Here is a 17,964-nt window from a genome sequence, read left to right on the forward strand (position 1 = left end):
CTTGGACTCAAATATAAAGAAATGAGTCAGTGCTTAACTCAAGGAGTTCAGTGAAGCTTGCAATATATTCAAATAGGCTATTCGAACTTCCCGGATCAATATTCTCGAGCTAAACGTTGTTAAAACACAAACGACACCTATTTACAATAACAGTAACCTAGACAACGAGCTAATTCTCCTCAAAGCCGATTGAGAGACAAGTCCAAATAAGGGGCCGTCTGCAAAGTGCAAACCCCCAAACCCTTCTGCACATTTTATATTATTAAACATATTCTATAGCTTAACTATGACACTACGGAACTCATAAGAATGTAAATGTGTAGCTACCTTTGGATAAAAGAGTTACATTTACAGCTATGCATTTGGAAGACAAAGTGTTGTATAACCAATATTAGAGCAGTTATGTGTGAACTAAATTTGGTGTGTTACAGTGAAGTTATTGAATATTTTTCATAATATAAAATGTGTAAAAGCAGTGTAGTATGACCAGTGGGTCACCATTGATGTGTAAGCTGAATTGGGTGGCACTACAGTTTGTAACATTGAAGTTAATGACTATTTTTGTATTTTTGAATATGAGTTGATGATGTAGTCGTTTTTTGGGTTATATTGCACTTTGCAGATGGTCCCTTGACTTGTCTCTCAGCCGCCTGCACATAAAGATCCATTTAGCCTGCAGCTCGTTTTGAGGAAAATTGGGCTGTAGTTCGTTGTCTAGGTTACTGTGATTTTAAATTGGTGTCGTTTGTTTTTTAACAACGTTTAGCTCAAGAATATTGATTCGGGAAGTTCATTAGTTAAGCACTGACCGCATTTCTTTATATTTGAGTCACAAATGAAACGTTCCATTAACGTACGGCGCCCTGAAGCACTGCCAGCGGGACATTAAACAGGAAGTGTCTGTCCGAGCTCACAACAGGTTTTGCGTGAGAACGCAATCTTTGCGAGGGGAAGCAAATAACTTTGCGAGGGGAAGCAAATAACTTTGCGAGGGAACGCAAAGTTTTCGGGGGAACGCAAAAGTTTTGCGAGGGAACGCAAAAGATTTAAAAAAAAAAAAATTCTCCCATCCTAATTTTTTTCCACCACCACGGCCCTTTTAGGGGCTCCGTAGTAGGCTAAACATTTGGAATGGGTCATAAATAATTTTGACCACTTATTAAGTTTTGTTTCAAGTGAATTTCGTTTTGTAAATTGTATCTTCATTTAAATCAATGTTTCACAAATTGGCTGGATTAATAAAAAAAGCAAATATAGTAGACAATATAATTAGGACACGGAGACGTGAACTGGAGCTCGTCTCATAAATTAACCGAAAACTGACAGAAAACACTAGTTTATTAATAAACTATTTAAATGTAAATAATCATTTGGCTACTTTGGCCGGTTCTTTGTGGCAAGCTTTGAGATGCGGAATAGGCAATATAAAAATTTATACATAAACACCGGTCACCGGTGTGATCATACGCTCCAGGGACCGGCCTAGATGCAATACCGGCTTTATCCAGCAGAGGTCAAACTTGACCTATTTTTGGTGGAGCTCCTTCAGGTTTAGTTAATTAACAGCAGGTGTTTTTTGTCACACTGATATGCAAATACTACAAATGTATTGAGATGGAGGGACAGCCTCGGAAAATTAAGAAGAGGAGCGGTAGCAAGAAACTGCAGAGATGTGGCTGAACTGTCTTCTGGTTGTTTTTCTCAGCTCTAATAATGTATACTCGCTCCGTTTTGAAGATGCTGACACTGATATTGATGTTGACTTTGACCCAGAGGAGGAATGGATGGAAAGTTTCACACTAAGCCCAGATCATCATGATGATGATGATGATGATGATGATGATGACAACAGTGGTGACGGTGATGGATTTATGACACAATTCAAAGCTGGTTTACCGGACTCAAACACAGTTCAAGTCAAAGCCGGGTTATCGGACTCAAAACCATTTAAAGTCAAAACCGATTTATTGGACTCAAAACCAGTTCAAGACAAAGACGGTTTATCGGATTCAAAACCATTTAAAGTCAAAAACGAATTATCGGACTCAAAACCAGTTCAAGACAAAGACGGTTTATTGCACCCAAAAACATTTCAAGTTCAAAACGGTTTATTGGCCTCAAAACCATTTCGTCCGCTAATACTACCGGGGACGGTGCGAATACAGGCGTCTATGCTATATAAAGAACTTTTCGCCCCAGAAAGTGACAGTAGGCCGGTGCCACCGCTGCTCAAATCAATACTTCTGGCCGAAACGGCCGATGTGACACCTAAGAAACCTGTCTCTGATCCGAATATGGAGGTGATGTGTTACATGGACCGGCTTCACGTGAAAGTGCGGAGAAGTTTGTTTGCCGACCCCAATGCATGGAAAAACCTAAAGCTAGGAACGTGTGTTGTCAATAAAGCCTCAGATACTCATTATCAATTTTTGTACTATCTGAAAGGATGTGGCATACAACGAGGGGTGGGTGACGGTATCTTCTTTTTATCACTTTTATCCCTCCACCCCCGTCAATAGACCATAAGAGCAGCGCCATGGTAGGTATGAAAGCGAGGCTGTGTTTTCAATTGCATCCGCTGTAAAAAAATAACTAAAATTTCCACAGCTCATTTTGTCTGACAAATTTCTCTGAAAGAAGAAACAATCCAAAAACACAATACAACCCACTGAAGAGATGCGTTTCTATCCCTCACAGCCTCGCTTTCATTCTTTTTAAAAATCAAAGATGGCGCTGCTGTGAATGGACCCTTTTCACAGACTTTTCAACTGTCATCGGCATCGTAAATCATGCAAAGGTTTTATATTTTCACTTTTTTTTTAAAGTACATTTATAACACTATACTCCGTATTATATAGTACCTTTTTAATAAAAATACAAAAAAAGTTAACGCTGCTGAGGGTGTTTCTAACACCGTGGCTGTGGGAGTGACTGTAAAGTTGACATCTTTCTCTCTTCTGACTGCCATTATCAACCCCCCACCTCTTTTGGAAATTTGTTAAAACACTGTTGGAGTTCTTTTGCTATTTTAGGAAATGGGAACACAAATCTATTTAATGTGTAGCCTATATAGTCTCTCATTCACTGCTATAGAAGTTTACCCATGTAGGCTAATGTGAAAAGGGTCAAGTGCATTTTTGGTGATGATGTGTTTTATTTCAGGAGGATGCAGATCGTGTGATTTACTCGAACACGCTCCACTATATGCCAGATGCCACCGATCTGATTGTGAGGGAACAGCCGTTTAGAGTGCCTATTCGATGTAGCTACACGAAGTAATTTTTTTTTTAATTTCTGGTACATTTTAAAGCATTAAGTGTGTTAAATGTAATTGAGTGGCTTATTTTGTTTCTATATTTAAGGTTTCATCGTTCTTATAAGATAGGATTCTTACCCCACATAGCTGGTGGAATCTTGTACAAGGCCATACAAACTCGAACAGGGCCCACACTTGCTGCAATGGATGGTACGTTATAAGTAATCTGTTTTATTTCTTACAAGTATTTCTGTGTATTTGAAACTTATGTTGTAATGTACCTGTACATTTATTTTCTAGCTGAATTTAAGTTTATATATATATATAAAAACCTGTGACCTTAATCACATGCTGGCGTAATGATGTAATTGATACAATTGTTATTTTAAGAGTCAAGATATATATATATATATATATATATATACACACACACACACACACGTGTGCAAAAGTTTGGGTCACAGTTAGGCACTTGGAAGAGATGGTAAAAATCACTCTTACCTTTTCTTTGTGAGGTAATTTTAAAAACTTTATCATCGTGACAAAGCTCCATAAACCCTAAAAAACAAGAATCGATGTACAGCCTATAATACAAATGCTTTTGTATATTAATTGGTGATTAATTTTGTTAATTAATAGTGCTTTTATAATGCGCTTCACATTTGTTTTTAAATTCTCCCAAAATTTGGCCATGTTTACTTCCAAGTGCCTTACAGTGTGTTTGTTTGAGACTGGTCAACTATTTTGTGACTAACCATTATGCCACAAATTCTGTTGATTTGAGGTTAGTTTGTACTGAACTGGTAATATTACGTGAAAACAACTGATTTTTGTTTGACTTCAGCGTATTGGAACTTGCTTCCGGTTGGCCAGAGCTTTGACCTTGGCAAACCCGTATGCTTTGAAGCTAAAAGTCCCAGCAGGGGAGCCAGGAAACGGCTGTACCTGAACCGTTGTTTTGTCACTTCCAAATCAAGTCCTTGGTCAAATGAGAAATATTCTGTTGTTGAGAATTATGGGTAAATATATCTACATCCTTATTTTATTAAACGAAGCAAGTACATTGTTGCGCCTTCTACGTTAATTAAATGCCATTGTTGACTGTAGTTTAGATTTACTTTGCTCATTTCATAGAGCTTCATGATTCTGGATAAACTAAATATCAAATTTACTAGAGGTTCTGACAAGATAATTGTTGCAGTCTATTTAAAAATGTTTAATTTGAATGTGCAATTTAAAAAAAAAATGTTTGACTTCTTGTTTCATTACTGGATGCATTACCATTTTTGGAACAAATGTCTTGAATTATTCAATGACAAATAAAGTTAACAATCACATGCTGGCGTAATGATGTTATTGATACAATCGTTATTTTAAGAGTCAAGTTACTCAAGGTTATTTATACTTTCTTTCTTTTTTCCCCCGTTACAATAGATGGGTTAATATTCAAACTATAAACTTATCACAAAAGTATTAGGATCATTTAAATGTTTGTAATCGGTAAATCTTTGTCATTTTCGGAATAAGAATGTGGGTGTTTGAATTGAGATCAGTCTTTTAATGATTAATCGTGCTTCTCAATTGTTTTACTTGGCTTTATGTTGTTGTAAAGGAGGAAAATGATTGGAGTTTCCTTTTTGTTCCAACTTTATTTCTGTACAGATGCCTGGTGGACAGTAAGAAGAGCGCCATGACAAAGTTCTACACCAGTGATGACAAGATGACTGTGAGACTTTGTGTGGGAGCTTTTCTGTTTAAACGCATGGTTTCCCACCCACAGTCCAGTAAGGTATGAAATATTTTTTTGTTTCATGTTTAATACATGGTTGGCTTGTTGACCTCTTTTAAAATCCCCTCTTTTCTTGATAGACCATGTTTTTGCATTGCGAGTTGGACTTTGGACCAGAGACTCCTACACCTAGTGCCAAGTCATGCATGTATAACACGCGCACCAAGAAGTGAGTTTACAAGCACAAAAAAAAGTTAAAGGTGCAGTAAGCGATTCCTGAGAAATGCTGTTGATATTTGAAATCACAAAAACAAACATGCCCCTACCCAAAAGGATTACACCCCTATCCTGATAGTGCCGCCCCCCAAATTCATGGACATGCCATGCAGCACGGGTCCCTCCTCCCTCATGAGTGGACACGGCCATTACTGCTGATTGGCTACAAATGTTTTAGCACTCGGTCCATTCCACTTTCATCAGCGTTTCTCAGAAATTGCTTACTGCACCTTAAGACTTTCAATGTATCCACAACTGAGTAATTTGTGGATGTTTGTTTGCTTTAGGTGGACTGAGCTGTATGGTGATGCCTCTGTCTGTAACTGCTGTGCATCTACATGTCCTGCTTCTCCAAGGATGTCTGGTCAGTGCTAATAGATTTGTTTCCCAAATTAAGTTTGATTTGCTGACACAAGTTTTTCTGTCTCTAACAGGTAAGTCAATGATCACCAGTGAGTCCTGGGAATTGAAGATGGGAAGGGAAACCTCATCACCAGAGGAGCCCATGCCTGAGTTCCCTTTGGCTGGCGATGACTTTGAGTTTTCCTGGGAATCAGATGATTACTAGAAGGATCACTTTTACAGATGGCAGATGTTTTAAGTTGGATCATAGAATGACACTGTTATAGTCCATGTGGTTATGCCTTGTAAAAATAATGTGATAAACTGAATTTACTAATACTTTGTTCCATTTTTTTCACCCTAAGAGTAAACATTTGAATGCATAAGGTTTTTTTGGCACATACAATCTCAAATTAAATTGTGCTTTTACAGAACATTTCTTACTGATCCATATTCATGTATCAGCACTGGGAGGTTTCTAACCATCTCCAGTAAGTGTGTGTTGGTTTTTAAGTACAACTCATTGTTTAATAAAGGTAGAAACAAGTTAATAGGCTTTCCTGCTCTAAACTCTTTGGGAAATCCAATTTCAGTAGGAATTAGAGGGTTCCCAACCAGAGCGTGGTAAAACACTTTAGCTTTGATTTTCTGTTGGAGGAAAGTCAGCAGATCATTTAGCCTCAAAACCATCTGCTCAGGGTCCCAAGATGAGGGTTTGTTGACAAGAAGATGCAGCAGTGCATTCTTTAAGTGGTAGCTTGTTAGCCCACATGGTCCAGTCAGGTTAGTTTGGTGTTTATGTAGGAAGGAAAGGATCTGTAGACAATGAATATGGCACGCATTGTCTGGAAGAGTTTTGGTCACATGCTGAAGAAGCGTGTTTTCGTAGCGTGCAAAACACATGGGCCAATGGGTATCAGAAAATGTAGCAGAGGGAAGAAAGGAGATCAGATGTACCTCTGAGTCTTTAAACCTGACCACGGGAGTGACTCTGAACAAGATGGGCGGGGCCGGTCCTGACCTGAACCGAACTTTGAGACTTCCATCGTATTCCCAATTCTGGAATATTAGCTCAAACTCATATTTGTGGCTGATCTCTTTCCATGCTTTCTTAATGGCTGTTTTAAACCACTTCACAACATGTGTTTTTGCAAGATATGAGCTGTTCTCTTGGCATAGAAGGTCAGTAATGTAACTTTCAGCCACACGATCCCCTTTTTTGTTATCTGGATGTAAAAGGCACAACATATCGTCATCTAAGTTGGAATTGTTGCAAGGGCAGATTGAACTGGCACTGCTTTTTACCATCTTGACTTTGCAACAGTACTGGTTGGTTGAAGAACCTCTACTTTCTTTCAAAAGCTCAAACTCGAAGCTATACAGCTGTGGTGGGATGATGGGTATGTGTATGTCGCACATGATGCTCTTCTTTGAAGCCCATTGCTCATATAAGCTGCCAACGCCAACAAAGTCCGCAATCTCCATGTCTGAACCTGCAGTGCTCATGTTTCTCACAGTTTCCAGAAGGTCGTTCACAAAACCCTCTACAAACTCACAAGTTTTCCAGCTGTAACTGGGTGTAACCAGGACACACTGGTGATGAAAAATAGTTAAAGTCTTGTTATCAATATTAGAAGCTACGGAGGAGATGCTCAGGCATCGTTGCGTCTTCCTTTGCGGTTTGGAGCCCCTTTCCAGGAACTTTTTAAAAACACGAAATAATGGAATCAAGGAGAGTATCTTCCAAAGGTACCAGCTTAAGATGTCCTCTTGATCACTAGATTGTTTCTCTTGAGTTATCATTGTCAACCTTTGGCTTGAAGTTGGTGTTTTTTGGTCGATGAATAAACCCTGATAACGATGGGTGTCAATCTGGTCGCTTTGTGGCTTTTCCGGCTGTGTCGCATCCCCCTGAGAGCCATTCTGGTCCACAGTAGACCCTGACTGATCCACATTGACTTTTTCTTGTGTTAGGCCTTCCTTTGACATATGCAATGTCCATTTGTCTTTGTCAATATCCAATATTTCCTGGTCATCTGGTGCAAATGCCTTTTGGCGGAAGTCGTTTTGCTCTCCCACTGGGGACATTTGCTCCTCGTGCAGCACTGTGGTTTTGACATTTGGCGTAATTTGTTGGACATCTGACGTGTCCCCCTCTCTTCTTGGCATCCTGTGATGATTTTGTGGCACTTCCTGATCTGAGTCTGGCTGTTCATTGGAAACGGCATGCTCCCCTTGTTCCAGTTTTGCTCCCTCCTCCAGAAGAACAAGCTCATGGTCTCGCATGCTCACCGTGATGCTGTCATCTTGGTCGTGAAAGACAATGTGATCCTTTGAGAGTAGCAGACTGACGACAAAGACTAATGCATGCAGAAACGTGTCCTCCATCCTGTGAATGAAGAAAGTTACTTCCTCTTCACAAAGCTGTATTTTCCCTATTGAAGTATTTGAAAAACCATAAGCTACATCATAATTGAACAATAAAGAATAAAGTAACAACTGAGTAACGGGATGCTTTTGAAATAATCTAGTTTAATATATTACTACTCTGTAGTCGGGTAGCACATGTGTATGTCATTCTCAAAAATTATTACATTTACATTATCCTTATTGCTTAATGCACATCTTTAATATCATTAAATAACTTACCTCTCAATATCACCCCTTTAAGCACAGAAAACGGAGTCTCAGTGTAAAGCTGAAAAGAGAAATTGGCTGAAAATGTTTTTGCAAGGCTCTGTTCGGGTTTTTTGCTTCTCACACAGGATGTACACTGTCAGAGTTTGAGTTTGACAACACACTTCCTGAAAACTGAGTACAACCCCTTCCTATTTTTTAAATGTATACACTGGTGAGCGGTGACATACCTCTACATGCAAAGATATATGCAAGTTTGTACGATTGCTCTGTTTGAACCAAAAAATGTAGTATGAATCACTCAGTCATTGACTGTTACTGCATGCATAATCAGTGATGCTTATTAAACTATTTATAAATAGGGCTGTTAAATTACCGAACTTTTATAAGCGATTGATTTTCTTGAAATAAAAAGGGCGGGTGAAGTAAGATCTTATAATATAGAGTGCAATGCATATTTTTCACCATTGTGAATGGTAGAAAGAATGACAAGATATATTGACATGTTATATTAACAGATAGAGGAGGTTGACATTTCTGTAATCAAGCATTTGCGAACTGTTTGCAATAAAAAACTTAGTCACCTCTTTGATATTGTCTTTAATGCTATCATCCTTTTAAAAGCGTGGTTTAAATGAGTGATGTTATGGTGTTGCACTGTTTTTGAACAAATATTTTGGAAAACATTCACCAACAAGCACAGGTATAATGATATCATATAAATATAGCTGCAAGCAGCAATTAATGGGGTTCAAGTGTTTTAAGACTTTCATGCCAACTATGCTGTTAAGGTCTAGGCCAACCGAAATGTAAGGCTGACAACCCAACACCATAAAATATCCATGATGGATAAGCTAAAACACATTCACAAAAGAATGAAAGGCTTAAACAACAATAATTAATATAGAGTAAGCATGCTTACACACACACATGCACATATTTTGTTTTAGATACAGATATTTGAAATGTATGATGGGTAACAAAATGTTTACTGCAAGTGTCCTCAGTAAAACACTATTTTCAGGTTTCACATTACTCATAATGTAGCACAATTGTCAAAACTAATGTTTCAATAGATATGAAGTGTTGAGTTTTGATCAAATATGATTGTAAATGTTATAATAGTGATTTTATAATGTCCGGAAAAGGGTGGCTTGCCTGCTTCCGGTAACGTGGTCAATGTACCGGTCTGTCGTGGTGAAGAAGGAACTGAGCTGTAAGTCAAAGCTATCGATTAACCGGTCCATCTACATTCCTACTCTCACCTATGGTCATGAGCTGTGGGTTATGACCGAAAGGACAAGATCCCGAATACAGGCGGCCGAAATGAGCTTTCTCCGCAGGGTGGTCGGGCGCTCCCTTAGAGATGGAAGAAGAAGAAGATGGATGGATGGCATTTAAAACATTATTTTCAGGTGTCATTGCAAAATATGATGCATAATAAGAACAATTGAAGAGGTATATCTTGACAAAGTCATTTGCAATGTTATTTTAATGATTTTATAAAGTTTATATATGTCAAATGCAAAACCCTTGAAAATAATTATTTTACAGAGCAGGATGAGCCAATGAGTGCTATCCTCTGCATGCTATTGTGTGGTGGTTTTGTGTATTTTAACTCCTTTTTAGGCAAAGATCGCAGATGGCCTCAGATTATTGTTGTTAAACATTCACTGCATTTTAAAACATCACACTCCTACTTGATCTGGACAAACTTGAGTATCATTAGAAAGATTAAAGACTCCAGCTTTTTTGACCTCTGTCTATGATAAAACTAGGTTGCAGTGCTGAATCATAATCATACACTGTTCGTTCGTTGACCAGAGGAGAACTGGCCCCTGACTGAGCCTGGTTGATGGTTTGTGTGTGATTTTCATATTTCAGTATTTTCATATGAATAAAGAATGTTTACATTATACATTCTAAACAGGTGTAGCGATTAGCCGCACACTGTAAAACCCAACAAGTTCAGCTAACTCAAAACATTTGAGGACACCGATTACCTCAATTCAATTAATCTGATAAAAACAATAGTTATGAGTACTCTGAACTTATTTTAATTGAGTCCACTAAAACAAGGATATTTCCTAATACACAATTAAACTTTACATTGCTTTCAAATACTTTATATAACTGAAACTTCACTATATTGAGTAAAACCACTGAAATTACAAACTTTAAATGAACTCAGAGTGCTTGCAGTTACTGCTAGCTCACAATATCACACACAAAGTCAAATCCAATAACTTAAGCTAACTCATAACATTTGAGGACACAGATTACCTTAATTCATTCAATTTTTAGAAACCAATTTATGAATACTCTGAAATTATTTCAGTTGAGGTCACTAAAAGAAGATACACATTGGAGTCAAGAAATTAAGTGATTAAAGTGATGATTGAGCATTAGTGACAAACACCTGCTGGTAACAAGCAGACTCATTAAAGGAACGAGAAAAAACGAAAGAGAAACAGAAACTTCAACTGACTTCAGCCTTAGATTAAATCAACTGAAGATTAAAAGAAGATGTTAAATCTCTCAAGATCTCAGCAGAGGAGGATTAAACAACTCCACAAACAGCATTACCAGCTTCACTTTTTACTAAACAGATTGATTTTATTTCCGTCACGCGTCTACAGGAGTGGTTATTGAAAATTAATAGAGGTTTAGATGTTGATGATTTATTGTTTCATTAAAGTTACCATGTTGGAGATCAGTGTTTGCTTTATTTGGGCTCTTGACCCTTGACTTTATAACATCAGTTTATCTCTGGCTGCTGTAACTGTGTTTATAAAACACATTTGTTGTGGCAAAAAAGTCAAAAGAAAATATAATAAGGTGTTGATGGATGTGTTTTAATGATAAAACTCATACTTTAGTGACTTGATTCACTGAAGTTATCCAGAGCCTAATCTCTTATTAAAATGGTGATCTATCTTTAGTTTTGTATTATTAATTATTGTAGAAATGTGATACAGATCCATTGTTGTGCCAAGCAGATTTTAAAAACCTCTGTGATATTATGCTGACTCACACATCAAGCATTAGCATATGAATCTCAACGATGGTGACCTTAAACTTTCATGTCGCAATGCATGCTGGGTACCAGCACAGGTACTTCCAGCATGAATTGTAGCACGAATACTTTTATCACCATTGCTGAGATTTATTTGCTGATTCTTGATGTCTGTGTGAGTCTAAGTGATGCCATAGATGATAACTTTTTGTGCACAAACTGTTAAATCCTTCACTTTATCTGTTTGCCACAAAACTGGGTCTTATGTTGTAGAATTACAGTTTTACTATAATGAATAAAACTAATAATACATCACCTGCTTCACAAAATAAAGCTATTAGTTTGACATTACTTTTCAGCTGTTATTTTGTCTATGGAGCAAATGATATGAATATTGTGTGTATGTGTGAAAAACAACGTGATTACAGAGGCATACAACTAATTAAGGTCAACTAGAGGCCGATTTCTTTCAAAATTCTTATAGAACTCTAGAGCCATGAGTTGAACATGCTCACTGAGTTTCGTTCTGATCAGCCTCTGGTAACCTTGTCTGAAAGCTACTCAAATTTCTTTGGCGGCCATGTTTTTTGAGATACGCCAATGTCCTCGCATGCCCCTTTTCCACCAAAAAAGAACTGGTTCGGAACTGGTGCTGGTTCAAAGTTGGTTCGGAGTTGGTTCAACTTGCGAACCTTCTCAGAACCTGTTTGTTTTTCCACTGACTAGAGCGCCCAGCGAACGACGTCGTTAAGTCACTGTGTACGTCGACATACATCTTAGCTAGGAACGCTTGCCAGTACAACATTACTTTGGTATTATCTTTAACTCGTGTACCAAGAAGGGTTTAAAAACAATTGAAATATGTAAGTCTTTTAATCTTTTCCTTTGATATGTAATCTTTTCTGATTAGTTATGTACCCCTGTCTTGTGTCTTTTTTCTTCTTTCCTTTTATTTGTTCTATATTGTGACTGTTTTCTTCTTTGCTTACATAATGTTTTCAATAAAAAAAAAACTAGAAACGCTTGCGCCAACTTCAAGCATAACAATTAAAATGGTGGACTACATCGTGTTTCTGCAAATGTTTCTCCTGGCTTTGCGATCCTATATTATGGTCAGAAAAGATGTTTTTGAACACATCTAAACTGCATTCCAATTTTCAAGTTATTTGGGCTAATGGTTGGTTGGTTATAGACATTTTTATATTTGTTTGGCGCCACCAAGTGGCCAAGTGTCGCATTTTTTTTCATGTGACCTTAGATTGAGCTCATACACATGTGCCCCGAGTTTAGCAAAAAACAATTCTTGTTCTGTTCATGAGTTATAGACATTTTTGTAAAAGTGACCGCTGACATATAGAACATTTTGGCACCCCCTAGCGACCGTGCAACAAAATTTCGAATTTTCTTGATAATTATTGACAATTAGACTCCAGAGAATCTTGCTGCACTGGGTTGGTTCCGATCGGGCCAAAAGCCGAGGACTAGTGTGCAAAAGTAGGTTTTTCACAAAATCCAAAATTACTCAAAATTGTCATCGGAAGGATGGCCAAATCTGAGCCAAGGATTCCAACGATATTAGACACTTGAGTCTATGCCAAACGGTTTAGGAGTTATGAGACATTACATACTTTTGACCGCTGTAGCGCCCCCTTCAGGCCGATCGGGGCGATGTGACGTTGTAGGCGGTGTGAAGACTACCAGCCCTCAAAGTTTCAAGTCTCTATGACTTACGGTTTGGTTTGCCCGATCACTTTTAGGGGAGAAGGCTGATCCTTGGAAAAATTTGCAATAACTATAGGGTTTCAGCACTGCGTGCTTGAACACCAAGAGAAATCTCCAAGAGAAAGAATAACAGTATAAAGTAGCAAACGAATATGAACAAGTCTTTTTGGTGAACAGATTCGAATCACTGAGGTGAATCAAAATCCCACCAATAGCACTTTCTGGGATGTGTCGTAGTTTAGTAATGGATGGCCTTTGTTATGCCAGGAACTTCAATGGAGCTGATAACAAGTGGAATTTTTTGACTGAAAGCTCAACCCTACATACATCAATAATTTTTTTTAGCAAATATTGTTGATTTAATTCATTCACAGAAGTGTTCCATCAAGCTTCAAAACTCTTCCAGCAACTGCACTGGAACCCAAAATCCCACAGAAAACTCAATTTGAATAGGGTGAGGCAATATCTTTGCATGTGCTTTCAACCACACTGCCTGTTACCATGGTTTTACCAGGTATGTAAATACATGCAGTCTGTGTACTTCAAATAACACAAAGACATTTGTGCATTGAAACTGAAATCACAATGTTTGGAGAGACAAAAATATAACCAGACGGAAGATCAACAGGCCAATCACCTTTATGAACTGAGAATCGATTGAATCAGGTGTGTATGTTGTTTCGCGTGGCAGAGAGAGAGACAGTGAGGGCTGAAACTGATCACACTAACCCTCTTCTCTGATAATTGTTTTCAGTTGAGTTTACAGAAATTGATTAATATTTGGCTGAATTCTGTTAGGAGACTGTTATATCTCACTCTGACTGACGTTTTGCTTTACAATGTTATTTTTAAGAATGTTTTTAATAATTTAGTTATCATGTTGTAACCCTATATACTTGGTCTTAGTATGTACAGTTCATCAGTGCACATCAGTACACTCAAAAAAATATTTACGCCTAAATTTAAGATTTATGTAATTGAATTGCAAAAAGTCCATCCATTTGGATTACATAGTTTTTAAATACACAATAATCAGGTTATATATCATCTATAAATCCAATACCTTACAGGTTATATATCATCTATAAATCCAATACCTTACAATCTCATGCATTTGAATTAATCGAATATTATGCTTGTTCCACAGCTATATTTTAACCATGTTCATACTTTTTAACCAAATACATTTAATTGTTTTCACAAAGCACAGATTTATGTCGATTCTAAGTTATTTGAATACATGCATTTTGAAAATATGATTATTTAAATATAATCAGATAGATGCAAATTGTTACTAGTAATAAACTATGCTAAAATATGAAAGTGCTCAAATCTTGTCCGTTTCATTTACTGACTTATCACATAAAGTGTATTCGTTTGTGTATGTTAAAACGGTGTAATCCAAATATATGCAAATTTATCATGCAATTCAAATACATACGTCTTAAATGTGTTAGTAGTCGTCCTTTATATTCTATTCATTCCCAATGGATATTTTTCCCAATTAAAAAATTCATTTATGGAAGTAAAATTGGTTTCATGTTGACTTTAAGGGTCCAATTTTATATATAAAAAAAGCTTTTATGAAAAACATTCTCCATGTGAAATATCAGTGGTGATCTTTAAGTAACAAATTTTCTTCTCTCACAGCTTAATATCAGGATAAACCCACCAACATCAATATGGATAAGTTCCGTATGATGGCCCAGATCCTCCAGACCAACCAAGAGTCTTTTATGAACGGCATCTGTGGCGTCATGGCCCTGGCTAGTGCTCAGCTCTACACGTCTTTTGAGTTCAACTGTCCCTGTATCCCTGAATATAACTACTCCTATGGGATCAGTATGCTGGTTATTCCACCTATATGGTTCTTCCTTTTGGGTTTTGTACTGAACAACAATGTCTCAATGCTGGCGGAGGAGTTGAAGCGGCCGATTGGACAGCGGAGGAAGGACCCTACGGTCCTGCGCTACATGTGTGTGTCCATATCCCAGCGATCGCTCATCGCTCCAGCGGTTTGGATCTCGGTGACTCTAATGGATGGTAAAAGCTTTCTGTGTGCCTACAGTATGGACCTGGAAATGTCCGAGTTTGGCAAAAATGTAAGTGGATATGGACTGTCTCAAGAGGAACTTATACGAACGCTGGCCAAAATTCCATGCAAGCATATATACGATGGTCAACACATTCTATCGAGAGATGCCGCGGTCATATACATACGCTGTATTTCACAGGTACTGTATGTTGATCTACTTATTGCTGATTTTGCCACTGTATGCTTGATATTAATTCAAAGTAGTAAGACTACAAAAAAATTTTGTTTCCATGTTTCAATGCTGTCTGAGCTGAGAATGGTACTCAGAAGTAGCCTTTAGAGCACAAAAGTTCTAGAAGTCTACAGTATAAGTGTAAAAAAAAGTCATACTCCTAAAAACAAATCTAAATCATATTACTCATAATCCAAAAGAGAGATCTCACTTATTTTATTTTGGCCAATTGCAATAAAATAGAAATTAAAACCTATATAGACTATAGATATAGAAAAAAGAATAATAAACATGACAAAAACACACAAAGTAAAATAAAATGAAATAAAAATATTGAAAATAAATAATAAAAACTGTAATAGTATCTCAATGATATGAGATAACACTTCAGAAAATCAAAAGCAGTGATCAGATGTTGTTACTGTAGAAAAGATGGAATATACCATGGAATATGTAGATACATTTATCACTGTACCAACCTGAAAACCCACACAGAAAATATATAGACAGACGTAAAATGTCTTATAATATAAATTGCAATAATACTCTAAAGTAACAATATAAACAATTATTATATTTAAATTAATTTAATTACTCATTTTGTCCACAATGATTTAAAAAAAAACATTATATATATATATATTTTTTTTTTCTGTCATTGTGGGCAAACAGATCACTCTGTACCAGTTTAAAACTAGTCTTAGTCTAATTAACTAAAATTGGAGTGATTAATGGCATTGAAGATACAGCTGGTTTCACAGACATGGTTTTGTCTCAGGATGCACAGCAGTAATATTTTTTTTCTAAGGCACGTTTATAAAATCTACTTAAATTTCCTAATTGAACTAAGGTCTAATCCTGGCTTAATCTGAGCCCTGTCTGTGAAACCAGGCCAAAATATCATTAGTAAAGATGGAAATACCAATGTTACTAATTCATATATGTTTGTCTATATTCTAAATGTTCCAGGCTTGTGGATGGTTGTTCTTGTTGATCATCACAATCGTTGCGTTTTTGATCAGAGCCATTCGGCCCTGCTTCAACCAGGCCGCCTTCCTCAAAACCAAATACTGGTCTCACTACGTAGACACAGAGCGCAAGATGTTTGATGAGACTTGCACAGAACACGGCAAAAGTTTCGCCAAGGTTTCCATCAAGCAATACTTTGAAGATGTTAGCGGTGAGATGCAGAGCTTCCATGATCATTCACGTGGAGATGATAGTGATGACGACGACGATAAACCCGAAACCGAAGAAGACAAACTGTTGGGGATTCGTCGCCAGGACACCATGAACAAGCTGCTGTGGGACTGGCACAAGTGCAAACCTGCACTGAGTCTAAGAAAGTGTGGAGATGCTAGCACTGGACAAAATGGAGATTGTAGCATGAATGCTAACAATAATCAAGATGGACATGACTGTGATAACACTGACCGTAGTGCGGGGCAAAAAGGCTGCAAAAGTGGTTATGTGAATGATGGCCTTGATGTTGGCCAAAGCGATTTGGGCAGGGGATATGATAATGCTAGCTATAGTGTGGACCAAAATGTCTATACAAAAAGACATAGCAATAGCATGAGCCAAAATGGATTAATGAATGGTGGCGTTCCTTCTTCATGCAGTGCTCAAAAGAAAGCATGTGCAGTATATTATAGTAAGGTCTGAGTCTGAGATATATCTTTGACAGGGACAAGAAGTCCTAATATAGGACTAGAAAATCCTAATATAAATGCTTTATATGTTGTCTTAAAGTCCCCCTGTGGTGAAAATCTTGTGTTTTTAATATGCTTTAAGACAAACCATGTGTAAATTCATAAGTTAACACCATTGCTGAGTATTTTCTCCTTAAAACTGCAGTGAACCAAAGACAGACTCAAAACTCGGTTTGAAATCGCTGGTGTTTCTGACGTCACAAACTACCTTGTAACCAATCACGTCAACGTGTGATCGTCAATCTCTGAGCTGATGTGAGTGAGTGGAGGCGGGGCTAATTTGCATATTAATAGAACTGTGTATACTAAATGAGGCAAAGGGTGTAGAGTTCCTATTAATCTATTTTAAGGCATAAAGAGGTTTTTTTCAAGGGAAAATTTTAAATATGTAATTTTGGTGATCAAAGGTGAGTTTTAAGGGATAAAATGATTGACTATGGGGACTTTTAATATGAATATTTTGAATACTTGAGCTATTATTTATTTATTTTAAAGTTTCAATAAAGGTTTAATAGTTATTTTTATGTTTTTTGTCATTTTTTATTCGTTTTTCTAAATATTTCATTTAATTTTATTTGTTTTTTAGTTTTGACATTCCATTTATTTGCCAAGGAATCATTTTTAATTTTCATTTCCGTTTTTTTAAGTGTACGTTTTTCACCTGATATTTATATTTTACCTTAGTTCAATTACCGCAAACTATTTTTAATAGTTTCAGTTAACAATAACAACACTGGAAGAAACGCCTGTAAGACAGTTGATAGAATGTAACCGTGATTTGATAAGGCTAGAATACACGACACGACTTTTGCACAGTCAGGACAAGTTAGTTGCTGAAAGTCAGAGCCAGTCTGCAGATTTGAGTCGACAGATTTCACAGAAAATCGTGTAGTGCAGTGGTCTCCAACATGGTGCCCGCGGGCACCTGGTAGCCCGCATGGAGTCTCTGAGTCGCCCGCCGAGCACGTTCTAAAAATAGCCTGAATTGTCTTTTATTTAGTTTTTTT

General features: G+C 37.2%; 3 protein-coding genes across 3 annotated transcripts; 2 read left to right on the top strand and 1 right to left on the bottom strand.

Annotated features, from left to right (window-relative positions):
* Positions 1 to 1,605: 1,605 nt before the first annotated feature.
* zp3c (zona pellucida glycoprotein 3c) lies at positions 1,606 to 5,940 on the top strand. Its single transcript, XM_077246184.1, has 8 exons — positions 1,606 to 2,465; positions 3,163 to 3,275; positions 3,363 to 3,466; positions 4,101 to 4,275; positions 4,919 to 5,045; positions 5,126 to 5,214; positions 5,549 to 5,625; positions 5,696 to 5,940. Exons 1-8 carry the CDS (start codon positions 1,671 to 1,673, stop codon positions 5,827 to 5,829), a joined length of 1,614 nt encoding a protein of 537 aa, XP_077102299.1. The 5' UTR covers positions 1,606 to 1,670; the 3' UTR covers positions 5,830 to 5,940.
* Positions 4,886 to 8,385, bottom strand: LOC143753632 (inositol 1,4,5-trisphosphate receptor-interacting protein). The gene is made up of 2 exons (XM_077246183.1): positions 8,253 to 8,385; positions 4,886 to 7,992 (listed from the first exon to the last, which is right to left on the bottom strand). The coding sequence occupies exon 2, from the start codon at positions 7,989 to 7,991 to the stop codon at positions 6,030 to 6,032; it is 1,962 nt and encodes a 653-aa protein (XP_077102298.1). The 5' UTR covers position 7,992; positions 8,253 to 8,385; the 3' UTR covers positions 4,886 to 6,029.
* Positions 8,386 to 13,502: 5,117 nt separating this feature from the next.
* Positions 13,503 to 17,481, top strand: calhm1b (calcium homeostasis modulator 1b). The gene is made up of 3 exons (XM_077246194.1): positions 13,503 to 13,644; positions 14,629 to 15,212; positions 16,215 to 17,481. The coding sequence occupies exons 2-3, from the start codon at positions 14,661 to 14,663 to the stop codon at positions 16,908 to 16,910; spliced, it is 1,248 nt and encodes a 415-aa protein (XP_077102309.1). The 5' UTR covers positions 13,503 to 13,644; positions 14,629 to 14,660; the 3' UTR covers positions 16,911 to 17,481.
* Positions 17,482 to 17,964: the final 483 nt, after the last annotated feature.

Source organism: Siphateles boraxobius, unplaced genomic scaffold (assembly GCF_051911475.1).
Source record: "Siphateles boraxobius isolate OS27281-9 unplaced genomic scaffold, OSU_SipBor_1 29, whole genome shotgun sequence".
Lineage (NCBI taxonomy): Eukaryota > Metazoa > Chordata > Actinopteri > Cypriniformes > Leuciscidae > Siphateles > Siphateles boraxobius.